Below are 20,915 nucleotides of genomic sequence, written 5' to 3'. Positions count from 1 at the left end.
CAGTCTGTGGTTTTGAATGGTAGAACAGAAACTAATCATTCTGGACTGCTTTCTCTGATTTGTCCTATTCCTTCTGCTCTGTCCTGCTCCTCTTTTCCTTCCTGCATTCTCTGTCAGTCTGATTGGGACTCTGATTCAAGCCTTCCTTCATCTCCTTCTCTGGATATGATGGAAAGCCCCCTCCCCCTCCTGTGCCCCAAGTGGCAGGAACAGTCAAATCACACAAGCTGACCCAGGAATGGTCAGCTACTGCGTTATAAACCCAATAATGTCGTTTAAAAATCCCCAACCCCCTAACCTATAGCCTACGATAACAAAATAATCAATGGTTAAAAATCGCCATAGTCTAGGACAAGAGTCTTTGAAAATATACCCTTTTTACACCACTCACTGTAGATATTGATGACCATGGAGGTTCGCCCTCTACTGGCTAGAGGTCAATTCTTCTTTACACATTGCCTTGTGTGTCCGTCTGCTTTCAGCCTTCTATCTATATGCGACTCTTAGAAAAGCCTGCAGCCGTGGCACAACCCATTCCCCTTCACATTCCAACATGGTCCTGGAGTCCTTCACAGGAGGATCAAACACAGGCATCTCGGCGCACAGAGTTTGTGCAGCAGAGAGTGTGGATTCCACGCACCGAAACCCCAGACGATGTAGATTACCCAGAAGACCCCTCTCCTGACCCCACAGGGATGAGACAGCGCCTAGAGAAGCTGGGGGACAAGATGAACCAGGTGACCATGAGCCCATGGTCTATCTGTCTGGACACAGCATGTCAGCTCCATTCACAGCCATACACTCACAGTAAAACAATGCTTGTGTGGGTAATGGATTGAAGCCCATTCAACATGGTAAATCCAATTCTGCCTTAGCTACAAAAGACAAGCAGACGGCGCAACACGCCAACAGAAACACCAATGTTCAAAAGATACAACATTGCTAAATGGTATTTTATGCCCTACATCATCAACTTAACTGTGGATTATAATTGCTGTTCAGTATTTATTGTTTTTACTTATCCATTTCCTGCAGTTTGATTTTCACACTTTTTTTTCCTTTACCCTTTTGCTGTTCTTCAGAAAAAAGTGCAAACCTTAACGACTAGGGAGTTTAACAGAAAGAGTATAAAGGAGAGGGCTGTGCTCCTATGTTCCCTGGGTCCGAGACTCCTCAAGTGAAAGAGTATAAGGTGAAAGTGTTGTGCCGCCCCTCACCTGCCTGCTTGTCTAACCTCGTCTAAGGAAATGAGGCACAGTAATGTTTGTGTCCTCGGACACGAGTTCTGTTTGACTGCCTCACTCTGTTTGGAATAATAACATGTCACCAGTCAAACCTACTCACATTTACTGAGAGTAGCAACAGCTTGATAATCCATTTTAAGTCCATTTAGTGGCAGAGATTTTTTTCTTGCCCAATGTTGTGTTTCCATGGTGTTGCAGTTCTGAGAGTTTCAGGTCAGGTGACCTCCCTCTGCATGATGATCTTGGTCTGTGAAGATACTAATAGTGAATGTTCATATCTTCACTAGAAAAGATAAAGGTTTAGCTGTTGACATTTTCTCTGACTTCTATTAAGTATCAAGGTGGGATGTGAAGGGTTAGATGTCTCAAGTCTTTTTCTACCAACTGATCTATCTACTTCTGCTCAGGAGCCCTCTGTCTCTAAAAGCACTTCAATCCACCCTGTCCCTGAACCCTCTGCTCTTTCCTAATTCCCTTCTCCCAACATTTCCTGTGCACTATGACAAGGTAACAATGGCTACCGCTAGCAGCTCCTTGTTGTGCTCCTCAGTGCCCATGCAAAACTTAAAATATCAGCTCACTAGGACCGTGTTTGTTGGTTTTAGTGCAATGGAAGTGCTGCATCAGGTAGACTCATTAAAAAGCCAATCAATCTGAGTTATTTTTTTTTATTTAAGTAAGCAAGTCCGTCAAGAACAATTCTTATTTACAATGACGGCCTACCGGGGAACAGTGGGTTAACTGCCTTGTTCAGGGGCAGAACAACAGATTTTTCGGGTACTGGCCCAAGGCTCTAACCACCTGCCACCCCAGAATGAAGCTTATGAAGCTGACCTGTTTAAAAGTCCACCAAACCGGTATCAGTAAACTTCTTCTCTCTGCAGTTGGAATGTAAGAATAGAAGAGACTGTCAGCTCACACTGACCATGTTTTATTTTGCTTTTAGTGCAATGGGAATGCTGAGACTAGAATAATTTGACCTGAGGGTTATCAAGCTAAACCCTTAGCCTGCCCAACGGGTATCAGTAAAAATGTGAAATGTAAGAATAGACAAAAGAAAAGAAAATCATCACAAGACACACACAAACAAAAGAAGGCTCTATATCTATTACCAGCCCAAGGCCTCTAATACCAACTTCAGGAGTGTTGGTAGCCATCTACACAACAACAAAGTCATGCCTACTGCTTCTGGATACTACATCTGTTACTAGTAGAAAATAGGGACTGTGTACTGTCAAGCATTCTGACCTGAATCTTGTGGTGAATTCTCCAGTCATGAGCCATGGTGTTTTGTGTAAAGGCCTCCAGGGGCCACTGCGATGGGAACTCTATGCACTCACGTGGGTGTCTGTTCACACAGGGTTTTGCCCCACTTCAGGTCTTCAAGTCTAGAGCGGTAAACAGCATTTTGCCACATTATGCAGGAAAAGCAAAATGCAAGCAAGTGCATAGCCTTGGCAAGCTACCGTATTTGACTAGTTTTCTGCTATGGTCCAGAGAATTGTTGATTTCATCATCATCTCTCACTGCTGGGAAAATTCCCTACTAATATTACACCTCAGGAATTAAGTTCCCATTTCATGAAATATGATTCAGTTTTTGCCTTCAAAATACCAGGGACCATTGAAAGGTATGACTTATTCCTCATGGCCTTATTACTAATTTGGTTAGGTTATATTGTACTTGGTGTTACTCTTCAGTCTGGATGGTTCTGAGGGCTCCCGAGTGGCGCAGTGGTCTAAGGCACTGCATCTCAGTGCTAGAGGTGTCACTACAGACCCTGGTTAGATTCCATGCTGAATCACAACCGGCCGTGATTGGGAGTCCCATAGGGTGGAGCACAATTTGCCCAGCGTCATCCAGGTTAGGGTTTGGCCGGGGTGGGCCGTCACTCGAGATAAGAATTTGTTCTTAATGGACTTGCTTAGTTTAATAAAGGTTAAATAAATAACTCAAATGATGAAATCCTCACTTGTCCTATCTCACTGCCTGCCTTAACATGTAACCCTAATGTGGATGTTAACTTATTAGGTGCTCATACCACCACCTAATACTGTACACTGCTAGAAGAAATGATGCTATATAGAACCAAAAATGTTTCAATGGCTCACTTTTATATGGCCCTCAACCGCAAAGCTCCCTAATTTTTAGCAGTAGACGACTACGCTAACAGCTTGCCTATTCTGTTCTCTCCATATCCCTAACCTGCTGCTGTTGCCTGGGCTGTCTCTTGACAGTGTGTTGGAAGGAAGGAGTTTCCTCAGAACCTGGGAGGCAGTGACATGTGTCACTTCTGCTCCAAGCGTGTGTACGTGATGGAGCGTCTCAGCGCTGAGGGCTACTTCTTCCACAGGGAGTGTTTCCGCTGTGACGTCTGCAGCTCCACCTTACGCCTGGGCGGACATGCCTACAACTCCAAACAGGGTATGATCCTGACACACCCATATACCAACCTCTTTTTCCACCTGGGGGCAGAAGCCGTTTGTCAATTTATTTGATATTTAGTGACAACAGGCATGTGTTTTAGTATGTGATTTGATGTTTGTTTTACAGACAAGTTTTATTGCAAGCTTCACTATTCTCAGCGCCGACCCAGGCTTCAAAGTTCAAACAAGTTCCAGAGGAGAACGGTAAAACATCTTTCAGTAACAGCCAAACAGTCATTTTTACTTGGGAATTATGATGTTATTTGTGATATTTTTAACATTTTATTTATGTGTTTAGTCACCACTTAGTCTGATATTTAAATGTTATGTTGTGCCTATCACACACAGAAGGACCAGGGACATCTGACCTCTTCGCCGGACGGTAGTGACCCCAACTCAACCACGGGCAGCCTGCAGAGCCAGCCGCCAGGTACCCTGTGTTCCTTCCTTAGGAGAAGCCTGCGCTGGCCGCTGCACGCTGGCCAATCAGTGTGTGGAACGCCCCACCGGCTGGCCTGCTGGGTGCATGGGGCAGTCAGTCAGGCGGGGCACCATCTCAGGGATCGCTCAGAGGACTACGGCTTCCTGTACGAGCTGCTGAGTCTGGGCCTGCCCCTACTGAGCATGCTGCACGAGCTCCTGGGCCAGATTTACATGGAGGCTGAGCAGCCTGAGCCCCAGCCCCAAGGCCCACTGCCCTGGGCCCAGTAGCGTCTAGGACTCAGGGCCAACTAGAGATGCAGTGCCTGGTGCCTCATGGACTTAATGCTGTACTGTACTCTATGTGACGCAAGTGCCTGAGCTACAGCAGTCTGCACAATGTCAAATGCTTTATGCAGATTCTAAAATGATCAATTTCAAGTCTTCTATTCTTTATTTAATTTTATGACAAACAAACTTCATGTTCGTGAAAGTGTTATACCAAGTGTGATGCATGGTCCTTAAAGGGATACTTTGGGGTTTTGGCAATGGAGTCCTTTATCCACTTCCCTGTAGACAGATTAACTTTTGGATACCGTTTTTATGTCTCCTTCCAATATGAAGGAAGTTCGAGGTAGTTTCGTGAGCCAATGCTCCACTAGCATTAGCACAATGACTGGAAGCCTATGAAATCATGCTAGCAGTTATCATAGACTTCCAGTCATTGTGCTAGTTAGCAACTTCCTTCAAACTACAGAGACATAAAAATGGTATCCATGAGTTCTTCTGACTCTGGGGAAGTAGGAAAAAGGGCCAAAATCCTTAAGTATCCCTTTAACATGGGAAAACTTCATGCATCCTTTCAATTTCTTAATCTTTTATTTCAGTATTCCCAAGCTTATTTTTGGGTAAAATTATTGAATTTTTTTGTAATCCAAAAAGGATCCACTAAAAGCACTTGACTTGACTTGTCGGGACTGCTAAGGTTGTGTGTAGTGCCTGGTGTGCTTGTGTTTTGTGGAGTCTGTTGGACAGAGTCCTGCTTGTTTTTGAACTTCACTGCTATATTGCTCCTGTGAGGCGTGTAATGGAGATGGCAAACAGTATTTTTTTTTTTTTGCATCTCACTAGCTTTTTTTCTAAGATGATTCCGGATGTAATTTTGTTGCTATATTTTTGTTTTAGAATCTTTTTTCACACTACTATTTGGTAGATTTTTCTAATGCAGTTTAATGGGACACATTTTGATTTTAGTTGAATCTGATTTAAACTCTCATTGTTGTAAAAGATTAGATAAGTCTGTAAACACAGAGGATCCTCATGTTTATCTCTGGCACCAGGTAATGTAGCAAATTCTTCCAAAGAAAGATTGTTTTTCTTTGAAATATTTAGGTATAGTTCTTTGCTTTTGTGCTGCTTGGATCACGAGACTTGGATTTGACGCACATTTTATGCAAATGATTCCAGGAATGTTTGTTCTGAAGTGTTCTGAATCAATAGCTTGGTCTGGTAGTACAGTTATGACTGGTTTTTCAAAAGGATTGCTAAGTGTTGCAACAAAGCTTTTATTTTATTTGTGATTCTTAATATTTTTAGGTCATGGTTTCCCTTCCATGTTTCTCACATTTAATTTCTCCATTCTTTCATTCTTATGTTTCAAATTCCATTACTGCAACCTATGATTGGTATCTTAAATAAATCCCACGGTGCGCGCACACACACACCAATCATTGTCACAGGCTGAATCGTTATGGCAGGAAGGGGATGTCCTACTTTGGTCTCATGATCAATATTGTTGCTTTGCCTTCGCTGCCTCCGTTGCTCTTTGTGACCACTCATTAACCAATCATGTTGAGAACGCAGCATGGGTCCTGTGTATGGCAACAGGTTCATTCCATTAGACACACATTTGTTCAATAATTGAGTATGTTTCAAAAGCCTTCCATTCTTCCAAGCTAACCCACTGAGACTTGCTGTTCTTCCTGACCTCTCTAACGCACAACGTGTTGAAGGTCTGACTTTTTGGCATGCAGTTTCTTCAAGTCTTTTTGTCTGCCCCATCTGATAATAACCTCCATTTCCACGTCTATGTCCCCCTGTGATTCTCTGTTGCAGAAGGCGCTTATCATTCAGAAACCTTCTCAAGGACTCTCATGTTCCTCCTAACACAAAGCTGAGCTCATTGCTAATTTATTTTACCTTTATTTAACTAGGCAAGTCAGTTAAGAACAAAATCTTATTTTCAATGATGGCCTAGGAACAGTGGGTTAACTGCCTTGTACAGGGCAGAATGACAGATTTGTACCTTGTCAGCTGGGGGATTCGAACTTGCAAGCCCAATGCTCTACCCACTAGGCTACCCTGCCGCCCTCATGACAAGATCCTAGTTTTTTGGGGGCACAATTCTGCAAGTTTGCTCCAGAATATTTTGTTGTACATTTTAGTTGTTTATAAGATTTCATTTGCTATCTTGTATTTTTTCACAGTGAATAAACTGTTTTGATTAATTTATGCTATTTAAAGCTGTAAGTATAAATAAATGTATTTGATTACATAAGTAACTTGCTTCCTCCCTTAATTTTTAAAAACAAATTAGCCAAATTTACCAACTTTTTGTATTGATTTTTCAAATTAACAGCAGAATTAACAACTGAAATTTTCAATTTTGCAACAAAAAAAAACTTTTTTTGACCCGCACCCTCACATTAATAACCCCGTCACAAGCATATCCTCTGTTTACATAAAATGTGTTTGCTGATTGGCACATTCCCACGCACTTAACCACACTTGAATTTCCCTGGACAGTGTTGCTCAGCCCTGTTCATTCCCCAGTCGGTCATGTGTTTTTAGGGGGGACTGAGTGACACTTCTAGAGAGCAGTTCCTTTTATTTGATTTCCCCAAATTGCACGGTCACTTATTGTCACAACAAAAACCATACATTAGACCCAATGCAAAAGCGTCTCCACTATGAACTGAATTCAAATAATAGTAATAGACCATTACACGCATCCTTTCACTTTATGGGTTTCTCTTTTCGGGTCTTTCTCATCTTTCTGTTTGGGTCATCTCTGGGTCATTTCTGGGTCAGAGTTTTTTTATTTTGTATTGGAATCCAAACACAATGTGACATCAACAGTATTATGTGGGTAATTGCCCTAAACTCATTATGATTCAGCACCTCAAGTGGGCTATTGTTTGTGTTGAAGCTGTGTTGCCTCGACAAATAGACCCACATCCATAACGATAGTATAGTACACAACCTAACCAACCCATTCAGTTACTGATTCAGATGCAGAGCATGCCCAACGCATTTACGTAGAATTCTAGATAATGTTTGTATAGGTTTTTCATTATGAAATGTACTCTCAAAAGAATCTATGAAACAATTATCAACATGGCTTCAGTTTGGTTCTGTGAGTAATCACTAGCATGAATGTTCACTTTTGTTCCATATCACATGGTTGGTGTTCCTTACATGTTGATTTATATTTTAACACAATGCTTTTACCAAGTCTCTCCATTTATATCTGTGTGTCTACAGATATATAGAGCAGACTTTTATTGCATGCTGACAGGTGCAAATGTATAAAGTAAGGTAGCATGTTGGCACTGTTATTTCCAAAGCAGTAATGCAGCCTAGTATTGTGACCTAACCAGTTAGAGGCAGACACATTTACACATAGTAAGGCAATAGCTTTGTAACCATCCTAGCTGCCTTAGTTTGTTGGAGTACACTTAGTGTCATAAATAGCAATAATGTATTATGTGAATTTGGCCTAATAAGATTTACATTTTCAGGACGTCACTACAGATGCACAGGTCTGATGAATGGACTGTACACCCGCACCGTGCCTGAGGTGGCCATGGGCACAGTGAACCTGGACATGCCTGACTCCAACAGGACGTGAGTCCACTACTACAGCACTACCCTCAATGTGTCCTTTGCCGTTGCTCATTGTTTTTGTGTGTTGTCCATGTCTTTTTACAGTGCTGACTCAAAGAAACGGGCCAACTCCGATACATCTCTCAAACCACAAGATTCTGCACAGGAGAAGAAAGGTGTGAAGTCTCCCTGACATTCACCCACATGAGAAACACATTACTCTGATTTCCCCCTAGCTTCAGCCATACAGTTGAAGATGGAAGTTTACATACACTTAGGTTGGAGTCATTAACTTGTTTTTCATCCACTCCACACATTTCTTGTTAACAAACTATAGTTTTGGCAAGTCGGTTAGGACATCTACTGTGTGCATGACACAAGTCATTTTTCCTACAATTGTTTCGAGATTATTTAACTTATAATTCACTGTATCACAATCCCAATGGGTCAGAAGTTTACATACACTAGGTTGACTGTGCCTTTAAACAGCTTGGAAAATTCCAGAAAATTATGTCATGCCTATCAGAAGCTTCTAAAGCCAAATTGACATAATTTCAGTCAATTGGAGGTGTACCTGTGGATATATTTCAAGACCTACCTTCAAACTCAGTGCCTCTTTGCTTGACATCATTGGAAAATCAAAATAAATCAGCCAAGACTGGTTCATCCTTGGGAACAATTTCCAAACACCTGAAGGTACCACGTTCATCTGTACAAACAATAGTACACAAGTATAAACATCATGGGACCACGCAGCCGCCATACCGCTCAGGAAGGAGACTCGTTCTGTCTCCTAGAGATTAATGTACTTTGGTGCAAAAAGTGCAAATCAATCCCAGAACAACAGCAAAGGACCTTGAGAAGATGCTGGAGGAACCGGTACAAAAGTATTTATATCCACAGTAAAACTAGTCCTATATCGACATAACCTGAAAGGCAACTCAGCAAGGAAGAAGCCACTGCTCCAAAACTGGCATAAAAAAGCCAGACTATGGTTTGCAATTGCACATGGGGACCAAGATTGTACTTTTTGGAGAAATGTCCTCTGGTCTGATGAAACAAAAATAGAAATGTTTGGCCATAATGACCATTGTTATGTTTGGAGGAAAAGGGGGAGGCTTGCAAGCCGAAGAACACCATCCCAACCGTGAAGCACGGGGGTGGCAAGCATCATGTTGTGCGGGTGCTTTGCTGCAGCAGGGACTGGTGTACTTCACAAAATGGATGGCATCACGAGGAAAGAAAATTATGTTGATATAATCCAAGATGGCATAGCAGTCAGCCGTACTTTGTCCTCGTTTTGTCGTGTCCCGTGTGTATGTGTGTATATATATATATATATATATATATATATATTTTTTTTTTTACATTTTTCTTCGCATATCTTTTATATTTTATTTTCCAAAAAATCAACTTCAAAACACTCTCCTGCAACCCGCCTCACCAATTTATATATGAAAAAAATAGTATTTACCTCAAATCTGAAATCTACAATAGATGCTAGTCAGTTTTACTGGCTAACGTTAGTATTCGGCTAACCACGGTTGGTGGTCATCAGCTATCCTTTAGCTCGAAAAGCTATCACCAGTTTTGTACAACGCGACTCAGACCAGATCATACCGGACCTATTTTTCTCTCCATATCCCCGGATTTCAACCGAAAACTCTGGACATTTATACCTGGATCTCGCGGCTAGCTAGCTGCTATCTGTGTGACTATTGGCTTACGTCGATTCCGGAGCAAATATGAATTATTCCGGAGCTAGCCAGCTGAAGAGTTCCATCAGCCACTCCTGGGATACAATCACCTATCCGGACCTTCACAACTGGACTACCAACGTTATCTGCCCGAGGGAGTTATCCAACCGGCTCCTCCGTCGCGGCGTTACCTGAACGCCCATCTGCGGTCCGCTAATCGTTAGCAGCCGATTAGACAGCTATCTGAATAGGTCTGTTGGACAATTTTTCTTGGGTCACTATAACTATATCTATTTTGCCATTTGGATTGATCCCCTCTACCACACGGAACCCCACTAATCTACCGACGGAAACGCACGAGGTGGCTAAAAACAGACCTCCATCCTATGCTAGCTTGCTACCGATGGCCCGGCTAGCTGTCTGAATCGCCGTTAACCCAACCAACCTCACTACTCACTGGACCCTTATGATCACTCAACTAAGCATGCCTCTCCTTAATGTCGATATGCCTTGTCCATTGCTGTTCTGGTGAGTGTTTATTGGCTTATTTCACTGTAGAGCCTCTAGCCCTGCTCATTATACGTACCCTTATCGTACTCCTCCTCTGTTCCTCTGGTAATGTAGAGGTGAATCCAGGCCCTGCAGTGCCTGGCTCCACTCCTATTCCCCAGGCGCTCTCTTTTGATGACTTCTGTAACCGTAATAGCCTTGGTTTCATGCATGTTAACATTAGAAGACTCCTCCCTAAGTTTGTTTTATTCACTGCTTTAGCACACTCTGCCAACCCGGATGTTCTAGCCGGGTCTGAATCCTGGCTTAGGAAGACCATCAAATTCTGAAATCTCCATCCCAAACTACAACATTTTCAGACAAGATAGGGGGGCGGTGTTGCAATCTACTGCAAAGATAGCCTGCAGAGTTCTTTCCTACTATCCAGGTCTGTACACAAACAATTTGAACTTCTACTTTTAAAAATCCATCTCTCTAAAAACAAGTCTCTCACCATTGTCGCCTGCTATAGACCACCCTCTGCCCCCAGCTGTGCTCTGGACACCATTTGTGAACTGATTTCCCCCCATCTATCTTCAGATCTCGTGCTGCTAGGCAACCTAAACTGGAACATGCTTAACACCCCAGCCATTCTACAATCTAAGCTTGATGCCCTCAATCTTACATAAATTATCAATGAAACTACCAGGTACCACCCCAAAGCCGTAAACACGGACACCCTCATAGATATCATCCTAACCAACTTGCCCTCAAAACACACCTCTGCTGTTTTCAACCAAGATCTCAGCGATCACTGCCTCAATGCCTGCATCAGTAATGGGTCTGCGGTCAAACGATCACCCCTCATCACTGTCAAACGCTCCCTAAAACACTTCAGCAAGCAGGCCTTTCTAATCCACCTGGTTGGGGTATCCTGGAAGGATATTGACCTCATTCTAACAGTAGAGGATGCCTGGTTATTTTTTTTAAATGCCTTCCTCACCATCTTAAATAAGCATGCCCCATTCAAGAAATTTAGAACCAGGAACAGATACAGCCCTTGGTTCTCTCCAGACCTGACTGTCCATAACCAACACAAAAACATCATATGGCATTCTGCATTAGCATCGAACAGCCCCGGTGATGTGCAACTTTTCAGGGAAGCTAGAAACCAATATACACAGGCAGTTAGAAATGCAATTTCTTGAAAATTTGCTTCCTGCAACACAAACTCAAAAACGTTCTGGGACACTGTAAAGTCCATGGAGAATAAGAACACCTCCTCCCAGCTGCTCACTGCACTGAGGATAGGAAACACTGTCACCACCGATAAATCCACTATAATTGAGAATTTCAATATGCATTTTTCTACGGCTGGCCATGCTTTCCACCTGGCTACCCCTACCCCGGTCAATAGCACTGCACCCCCCACAGCAACTCGCCCATGCCTTCCCCATTTCTCCTTCTCCCAAATCCAGTCAGTTGATGTTCTGAAAGAGCTGCAAAATCTGGACCCCTACAAATCAGCCGGACTAGACCATATGGACCCTTTCTTTCTAAAATTATCAGCCGAAATTGTTGCAACCCCTATTAGTAGCCTGTTCAACCTCTCTTTCGTATCGTCTGAGATTCCCAAAGATTGGAAAGCAGCTGCGGTCATCCCCCTCTTCAAAGGGGGGGACACTCTTGACCCAAACTGCTACAGACCTATATCTGTCCTACCCTGCCTTTCTAAGGTCTTTGAACAAACAGATTACCGACCATTTGAATCCCACCATACCTTCTCCGCTATGCAATCAGAGCTGGTCATAGGTGCACCTCAGCCATGCTCAAGGTCCTAAACAACATCTTAACCGCCATCGATAAGAAACAATACTGTGCAGCCGTATTCATTGACCTGGCCAAGGCTTTCGACTCTGTCAATCACCACATTCTTATTGGCAGACTCGATAGCCTTGGTTTCTCAAATGATTGCCTCGCCTGGTTCACCAACTACTTCTCTGATAGAGTTCAGTGTGTCAAATCTGAGGGCCTGTTGTCCAGGCCTCTGGCAGTATCTATGGGGGTGCCACAGGGTTCAATTCTTGGGCTGACTCTTTTCTCTGTGTACTTCAATGATGTCGCTCTTGCTGATGGTGATTCTCTGATCCACCTCTACGCAGACGACACCATTCTGTATACTTCTGGCCCTTCTTTGGACACTGTGATATCAACCCTCCAGGCAAGCTTCAATGCCATACAACTCTCCTTCCGTGGCCTCCAATTGCTCTTAAATACAAGTAAAACTAAATGCATGCTCTTCAACCGATCGCTGCCTGCACCTGCCCGCCCGTCCAACATCACTACTCTGGACGGTTCTGACTTATATGTGGACAACTACAAATACCTAGGTGTCTTGTTATACTGTAAACTCTCCTTCCAGACTCATATCAAACATCTCCAATCCAAAGTTAAATCTATAATTGGCTTCCTATTTCGCAACAAAGCATCCTTCACTCATGCTGCCAAACATATCCTTGTAAAACTGACCATCCTACTGATCCTCGACTTCGGCGATGTCATTTGCAAAATAGCCTCCAATACCCTTCTCAATCAATTGGATGCAGTCTATCACAGTGCCATCCGTTTTGTCACCAAAGCCCCATATACTTCCCATCACTGCGACCTGTACGCTCTCGTTTGCTGGCCCTCGCTTCACACTCGTCGCCAAACCCACTGGCCAAATCCAGGTCATCTACAAGACCCTGCTAGGTAAAGTCCCCCCTTATCTCAGCTCGCTGGTCACCATAGCAGCACTCACCTGTAGCACACGCTCCAGCAGGTATATCTCTCTGGTCACCCCCAAAACCAATTCTTCCTTTGGCCGCCTCTCCTTCCAGTTCTCTGCTGCCAATGACTGGAACGAACTACAAAAATCTCTGAAACTGGAAACACTTATCTCCCTCACTAACTTTAAGCACCAGCTGTCAGGGCAGCTCACAGATTACTGCACCTGTACATAGCCCATCTATAATTTAGCCCAAACAACTACCTCTCCCCCTTCTGTATTTATTTATTCTCCTTTGCACCCCATGATTTATATCTCTACTTTGCACTTTCTTCCACTGCAAATCTACCATTCCAGTGTTTTACTTGCTATATTGTATTTACTTTGCCATCACTGCCTTTTTTTGCCTTTACCTCCCTTGTCTCACCTCATTTGCTCACATTGTATATAGACTTATTTTCTACTGTATTATTGACTGTATGTTTGTTTTAGTCCATGTGTAACTCTGTTGTATGTGTCGAACTGCTTTGCTTTATCTTGGCCAGGTTGCAATTGTAAATGAGAACTTGTTCTCAACTTGCCTAACTGGTTAAATAAAGGTGAAATAATGTATTTTTTTAAAATGTGGATATTGAAGCAACATCTCAAGACATCAGTCAGGAATTTAAAGCTTGGTCGCAAATGGGTCTTCCAAATGGACAATGACCCCAAACATACTTCCAAAGTTGTGGCAAAATGGCTTAAGGACAACAAAGTCAAGGTATTGGAGTGGCCATCACAAACCCCTGACCTCAATCCTATAGAAAATTTGTGGGCGGAACTGAAAAAGCGTGTGCGAGCAAGGAGGCCTACAAACCTGACTCAGTTACACCAGCTCTGTCAGGAGGAATTGGCCAAAATTCACCCAACTTATTGTGGGAAGCTTGTGGAAGGCTACCTGAAATGTTTGACCCAAGGTCAACAATTTAAAGGCAATGCTACCAAATACTAATTGAGTGTATGTTAACTTCTGATCCACTGGGAATGTGATGAAAAAAATTAAAGCTGAAATAAATAATTCGCTCTACTATTATTCTGACATTTCAAATGTTTTAAATAGTGGTGATCCTAACTGACCCAAGACAGGGAATTGTTACTAGGATTAAATGTCAGGAATTGTGAAAAACTGAGTTTAAATGTATTTAGCTAAGGTGTATGTAAACTTCTGACTTCAACTGTAGCTATTTCCCTGTTCTCGCCGCCAACAGCATTGGCTTTGTAGCAGCCTAACTTCTCTCCCAGCATCAATACAGGCGTCCGTCTGGATGTCTAGAGCGTGTAGGATATGATTCCATCCATATAGCTATGTAGACTCAGTTTATTAGGGTCTGAGGGAGTGAGTGGTTTAGGAGCAGCCTGCCGTCCTCTGTTTCCCCCTGTGTGAGATCCCACTCCTCCAGTTAAGGCTCTGAAATCTGGGCGGGGTAGACAAAGCCATTCTCCCACATTAAGTGATTATTTGTCTTGGCATGGGAAGCGCTGAGCACTGGGACTGGCCTGAACATTCTGTCCGACTGCACAGATAGGGCTGTCTACTGGCTGTCAATAGGCCACAGCTGTTCTGTTCTCCACGCCTCATTTGCTGGGCTCAGTTGAAAGGTGTGCGACGCCACCCCATGGCTGAATGGTAGTTGCCTAGCACCCTAAAACTGTATAGAGACCACTCATTCTCTTACATAACTTGTAAATGTAGAACTATAGTTTATCATTGTTTGACAGATATCCAGTTCAAATGTGTTGCCACAGTAGTGTTGACGCAGATCAATACTGTATGTGTTGTGATACGGGTTATGCCCACTCTCCCTGCAGAACATTCCAGTACCAAGTCATCCCTCCCATCTGGGAACAGCAGATGGAAGAGGAAGATACGTGCTAGTGAGTAGACCACCTCTGCTGTTGATTATCTGACATGATACTTATATCCGTCCTATCTATATCACCTCCTTATTCTCCTACAGGCATTTCACCCCTTCTTATTCCCTGCTGTGGTGTTACTAGCTCTGATATTTGTGTTTTGTAAAAGTGTTAGAATTTTCACTGCAATGCATAGAGAGCTGTTGCCTATGGTGCTCTGGTAATGTACTTCATTAATAATCCCAATGAGAAAAAATGACAGTACACTGACTGATGGTGTTGAAGTCTTGCGTGTGAATCTGAGTTAAATGAAAGATTTAAAAGCTGAAGTGAGATCTCACACACACTAGAGGGAGCTGGTGTTCTCTGGGAATAATATTTTTCATTTTTGTTTTGGTCTAGAGTTGTCTACAATTGAATTAGATTCGTGTTTGGACAAGGTTACTTTTTGGGATAGACTGCATTATAACTGCTCTCTTGCTGATAAAACATGATTCTGGTTACTTCAACTCTATCGAACTGTAAAGACCCTTATTATACACAATGACAACACAGGTTGTTTGTGTGTTAATTAGCATGTATCTGAGGAGCGTGTTAAGTCTGATCTACCAATTTCAGTTTAATCCACCAGAAAATAAATAACAAATATTAAAACATATTATGGTTAAACTCAAATATACTAATTCAATTATTTTTTTTAAAGATCATTTTAGGAAGATTTTTTTTAACTGTATAATCTTTGTAAATAGGACTGGTGGAGTTAGTGCATTCAGTCAGACCCCTTGACTTTTTTCATATTTTGTTACGTTACAGCCTTATTCTAAAATTGATTCAATCGTTTCCCCCACCCTCATCGTTCTACATACACTAGCCCATAATGACAAAGCAAAAACACGTTTTTAGAATAAGTATTCAGACCCTTTACTCTGTACTTTGTTGAAGCACCTTTGGCAGCGATTACAGCCTTGAGTCTTCTTGGGTATGACGCCACAAACTTGGAACACCTGTTTTCGGAGGTTCTCCCATTCTCTGCAGATCCTCTCAACTGTATGCCCTCACTACATATTTGTCGCCAAACCCACTGGCTCCAGGTCATCTATAAGTCTTTGCTAGGTAAAGCTCCGCCTGATCTCAGCTCACTGGTCACCATAGCAACACCCACCCATAGCACGCGCTCCGGCAGGTATATTTCACTGGTCATCCCCAAAGCAAACATTTCCTTTGGCCGCCTTTCCTTCCAGTTCTATGCTGCCAATGACTGGAACGAATTGCAAAAATCACTGAAGCTGGAGACTTATCTCCCTCTCTAACTTTAAGCATCAGCTGTCAGAGCAGCTTATCGATCATTGGCTGAGTACAGGTACAATCTGTAAATAGCACACCCAACTACCTCATCCCCATATTATTTATCCTCTTGTTCTTTTGCACCCCAGTATCTCTACTTGCACATCATCATCTGCACATCTATAATTCCAGTGTTAATTGCTAAATTGTAATTATCTCGCCGCTATGGCCTATTTATTACCTTACCTCCCAACTCTTCATTTGCACACACTGTATATAGATTTTTCTATTGTGTTATTGACTGTACATTCGTTTGTTTGTAACTCTGTTGTTTTTGTCGCACTGCTTTGCTTCATCTAGAACAGGTCACAGTTGTAAATGAGAACTTGTTCTCAACTGGCCTACCTGGTTAAATAAAGGTGAAATAAAATCAGAGGTCCAGTCAGAGGTCCTGAGCCCTCTGCAGCAGGTTTTCATCAAGCATTTCTCTGTTAATCTTTCCTTCAATCCTGACTAGTCTCCCAGTCGCTGCTGCTGAAAAACATCCCCACCGCATGATGCTGCCACCACTGTGCTTCACCGTAGGGATGGTGCCAGGTTTCCTCCAGACGTGACACTAGGTATTCAGGTCAAAGAGTTCAGTCTTGGTTTCATCAGACCAGATCATCTTGTTTAGGTGCTTTTTGGCAAACTCTAAGTGGGCTTTCATGCTTCTTACTGAGGAGTGGCTTCCATCTGGCCTCTCTACCATAAAGGCCTGATTTGATGGAGTGCTGCAAAGATGGTTGTCCTTCTGGAAGGTTCTCCCATCTCCACAGAGAAACTCTGAAGCTCTGTCACAGTGACCATCGGGTTCTTATTCACCTCCCTGACCAGGCGGCCAGTTCTAGGAAGAGTCTTGGTGGTTCCAAACTTCAATGTTAGAATGGTGGAGGCCCCTGTGTTCTTGGGGACCTTCAATGATGCAGAAATGTTTTGGTAGCCTTCCCCAGATCTGTGCCTCGACACAATCCTGTCTCTGAGCTCTACGGACAATTCCTTCAACCTCATGGCTTGGTTTTTGCTCTTACATGCTCTGTCAACTGTGGGACCTTATATAGACAGGTATGTGCCTTTCCAAATCATGTCCAATCAATTGAATTTACCACAGGTAGAAACATCTCAAGGATGATCAATGGAAATAGGATGCACCTGATCTCAATTTCAAATATCATAAGTATCTGAATACTTATGTTAATTTTTATAAATGTGCTAAAATGTCTAAACCTGTTTTTGCTTTGTCATTATGGGGTATTGTGTGTAGATTGATAAAGAAACAACAATTTAATCTATTTCAGAGTAAGGCTGTAACGTAACAAATATGTAAAAAGTGAAAGGATCTGGAATACTTTTCCGAGTGCACTGTATCTCACACATGCAGCTAACAAAATACATGGAAAAGTCTGCTCTACCCAAAATTACAACCAACTAAATGCATCATTACCGCAAAAAATGGAAGAGGGAAGGGGGAGAAGGAACTTGTCTGGCTGCCCTGCATTAAAGACCAAAATTGGTTAAGGAAAATTGTGATAAATGAAAAAATATACCAGTTTCATTTCAGGACCAAAAAAATTGACCGCTATGTCATATAGATTGCAAAATAGTTGGGATAAATTTTTCGATGTACCAATTCCATGCCACATGGTTTATGAACTGATTCCCAAAACATCTGATTCCAAACTTTTTTTCTATTTGAAATTATTTAACAAAATTCTTGCAACCAATAGAATTTCGTGTGCGCACATACATGCTTGCTTGCATGCATACATACATACATACACGCACACACACATCCCAGCTCTGCAGATTTTGCTATGAAGAGACAGAATCATTAGATAATTTGTTTTGGTACTGTCCATACATAGCTTGTTTTTGGTCACAGGTTCAGGAATGGCTGAAGAATTGCAACATTTACCTGGAGCTAACTGCAAATAGCACTGCCGGGTGATTTGAAAAATCATAGTCAATTGCTCAATAATATAATACTCTTTAAAAAAAATAATTAAATGTACAATCTTTAGAAACTATGAGAATAGCAAGGTTCAGAACTTTTGTGAAACATAACAGCACAGTTAAAAATATATGTCAAACACCAAAACTGGATGTGGTTCAAAGATGGATGGGAGGAGTTGAGTGGACCTGACGGGTTGGACAAAGTAACCAATGTAAAATGTAAATAGGTTCAGAACTTTTGTGAAACAGTACAGTTAAAAATATATGGCAAATGGGATGGTCTTCAGAAGTAGATGGGAGGGGTTGAGGGTAGCTGAAGGATGGGACTAAAAACAAACAAAAGATAACCATTGTAAGATATACTGTGTCTGTATTTATAAAGTATGTTTAAGCTGGAAGTTGAAGCCTAAATGTTGTTCATTAGTTTACTCCAATTAGGGGAAACTAATAAAGGAAAATATATATACAAATAAAAAAGGTGTGTATGTATATATATTTAAAACACACACACACAATCTGGTGAATTGGGCAATGACGCAGACATTTACATTGATGGAAGCCACAATCTGTCTGCAATATTAAAGTCTGACCTACAGTAGCTGCATGAGCTCTGATCAAGCATGTTGTCTGTTATACTCTACTCCTTCAGCTCTCCCTCTCATCCTGGTGAGGCACTTCTCACGTGAAAAAGCTGCAGAAAAAGAAGAGCCCAACATTGAAGAGGCCAACTCTGATTTTGAGGAGATTGAACCACCGGTAAAGCACAATATTCAAACAGATACTTAACCATTTCCTGTGATATATAAACATTTCACATATTGCAACTGAGCAATAAAACAGGACTTTGTCTTTGTTCAGCAGGTCTCCCATGTTGGTCCTAAACCACCTGCAGATTCTCAGAATCAGAGTTCATCGATGGGTAAAGAAGAGTGCCAGGTCACAAAAGTGCCCCAGCTGGAGGAAGCAGTCAGCCGTAAGAAAAGGCTGACACTGTCCCTGTCTGAGAGAGAGAAACTCCTGGACTGGAACCTGGCTACTCGAGAGGAGGCCCAAGGCCCTGGAGGAGGAGATCCTTCGACACATCCCAAACCTGGGGACCAGATCCCCCCGAAAGACCTATTGCCTCGGGTAGAGGCAGAACCAGTCCCAGCTCAGCCCCAGCCAGTTCCGTCCGCATTCCAGGTGTGGGCCAATGCTTTCAGGAGGTCTTTTGGAGTATCAAGGACAACAACAGACTCCAACACGGTTGTCACCAGGAGGAAAAACAACAGTCCCACCAAGCGTAGGCCTCTGTCTGATGGAGCCTTCAGCTTTAGCTCCCTGTTTGGGGATACCGCCCAAAGCCAGGAGGCCCAACCAGTGGAAGTGGGGCCGAAGAGCCAGCCGTCCCCACATCCACTCAAGGCCTCCATGGGTGACAGACCCACAGACCTGCCCACGCTACTGGAACAGGTCTCCCTAGGCAGCAACAAGTCTGTAGGATCCTTCACCACAGACGACATGGCTTCACTGCCGCCCAGGAAGCTCAACTTTTTCTCCTCCCTGAGGCTGAAGAAGAGGGGGGGACCGGAGAGCGTGGGAGTGGGGGGTCAGGAGAAGGACATCAGGACCATCCTGTCCAACATCAGGAACCAAGGTCAGGGGTCAGGACTCAAGCGAGGATGTGATGAGAGTTATGTTATATGCTTCTACTCCCTTGTCACCGTTGAATTTCACATGGAGCTAATAAATACAACAATGCTATTAATACAGTACATGCTATAAATGAGAAGATTACTATAGTAGCCTATGCTTAGTGTTTTAATGTAAATAACATAGTTGAAGTGCGTGTACAACTACTTTCTATACACAGCCTCCAGCAAACAGCAGAAAGATGAGTCCGACTCCTCAAGTGACGATGAGCAGGTCCCAGCCAAACAGAAGGTAAGGGCCCTGTTCCAAAACTCTTACATGCATCAATCCTTCCTACCTTCCTCTGAAATAATCACTGACAATGTATGGGTCTAATCCTGAATGCTTATTGGTTAAAACCGCATTCCAGCCTGTGTCTATTCCACAAGTTACCACTGGCTAAATTTGTGACGTTAAAATGCCTATTTACAGTACTCTGTTGCGTATTCAGATGGAATCCACTGTCGCATCAGCCCAGCCATGCAATTTATTAACTTGATCTCCACTATTAAAAGCATTTAGACATTATCTTACATTTCGTTAACATGAACATTTAGTTTTCAACAGCAGAGATTTGTATAAACCTTGCCGTCTGTCTCCGATATTTGCAACAGCGTTTCTCAGCCAGTCGAAATCATAAATCAGCTGGCATCATTTTTAGGGATATATATATATACAAAGAAATATTAATTGAAAAAAGGTCAAACGTAACAAAGTGCAGCTAATTTGCAGTCTAGTTTCAGTTTGAAGTGATTGTGTTAGCTGTGTTGTTCGCTAGTTCCTCTGAACAACAATGTACTGACGAAACAGCACATTTTCTATGCAAGGCGAAATCGAGCCTCATTACTTCATTGTTATGGATGTATCCAAATAAATGTCTCTAGAAAACACCTTATGCAAATGTGGCTACTTTGCTGTTATTATGGCTGCATTCTTTGATGTGGCTAAGTTAGCCGTAGTTGGCTGGCTAGCAAGCAAGGGATAAGAATTTTGCCAGACAGTTTGGCAATGGAACATTTAGGACGAACCATTGGGTTGTGTCAATAGACACAGAAAAAAAAAGACTGAACGACAGGGGACAGGGTCTCATCTCTAGCAACAGAACCGATAGAACGAACTAAACATAATAAATAAAAATAAATGACAG

The 20,915-nt window shown here is 42.6% G+C and overlaps 1 protein-coding gene across 7 annotated transcripts in view; it reads left to right on the top strand.

The window, feature by feature from the left end:
- The window catches only part of mical2b (microtubule associated monooxygenase, calponin and LIM domain containing 2b), an 89,494-nt gene that overhangs the window by 57,283 nt on the left and 11,296 nt on the right, over nucleotides 1-20,915 (top strand). For 2 of the 7 annotated variants that reach the window (XM_036958150.1, XM_021575471.2), the window contains exons 17-26: nucleotides 483-737; nucleotides 3,482-3,668; nucleotides 3,798-3,874; nucleotides 4,019-4,100; nucleotides 7,891-7,996; nucleotides 8,081-8,151; nucleotides 14,777-14,842; nucleotides 18,747-18,853; nucleotides 18,956-19,733; nucleotides 19,950-20,020. In XM_036958150.1, coding sequence (XP_036814045.1) covers nucleotides 483-737; nucleotides 3,482-3,668; nucleotides 3,798-3,874; nucleotides 4,019-4,100; nucleotides 7,891-7,996; nucleotides 8,081-8,151; nucleotides 14,777-14,842; nucleotides 18,747-18,853; nucleotides 18,956-19,733; nucleotides 19,950-20,020 — 1,800 coding nt within the window. Of the gene's footprint in view, nucleotides 1-117; nucleotides 242-482; nucleotides 738-1,082; nucleotides 1,193-3,481; nucleotides 3,669-3,797; nucleotides 3,875-4,018; nucleotides 4,101-6,205; nucleotides 6,648-7,890; nucleotides 7,997-8,080; nucleotides 8,152-14,776; nucleotides 14,843-18,746; nucleotides 18,854-18,955; nucleotides 19,734-19,949; nucleotides 20,021-20,915 lie in introns of those variants that run through there. The other 5 variants (XM_036958151.1, XM_021575478.2, XM_036958157.1 and 2 more) reach the window with 5 other exon arrangements.

Source organism: Oncorhynchus mykiss, chromosome 2 (genome assembly GCF_013265735.2).
Source record: "Oncorhynchus mykiss isolate Arlee chromosome 2, USDA_OmykA_1.1, whole genome shotgun sequence".
Classification (NCBI taxonomy): domain Eukaryota; kingdom Metazoa; phylum Chordata; class Actinopteri; order Salmoniformes; family Salmonidae; genus Oncorhynchus; species Oncorhynchus mykiss.
This window is presented reverse-complemented; position numbering and strand designations above follow the sequence as displayed.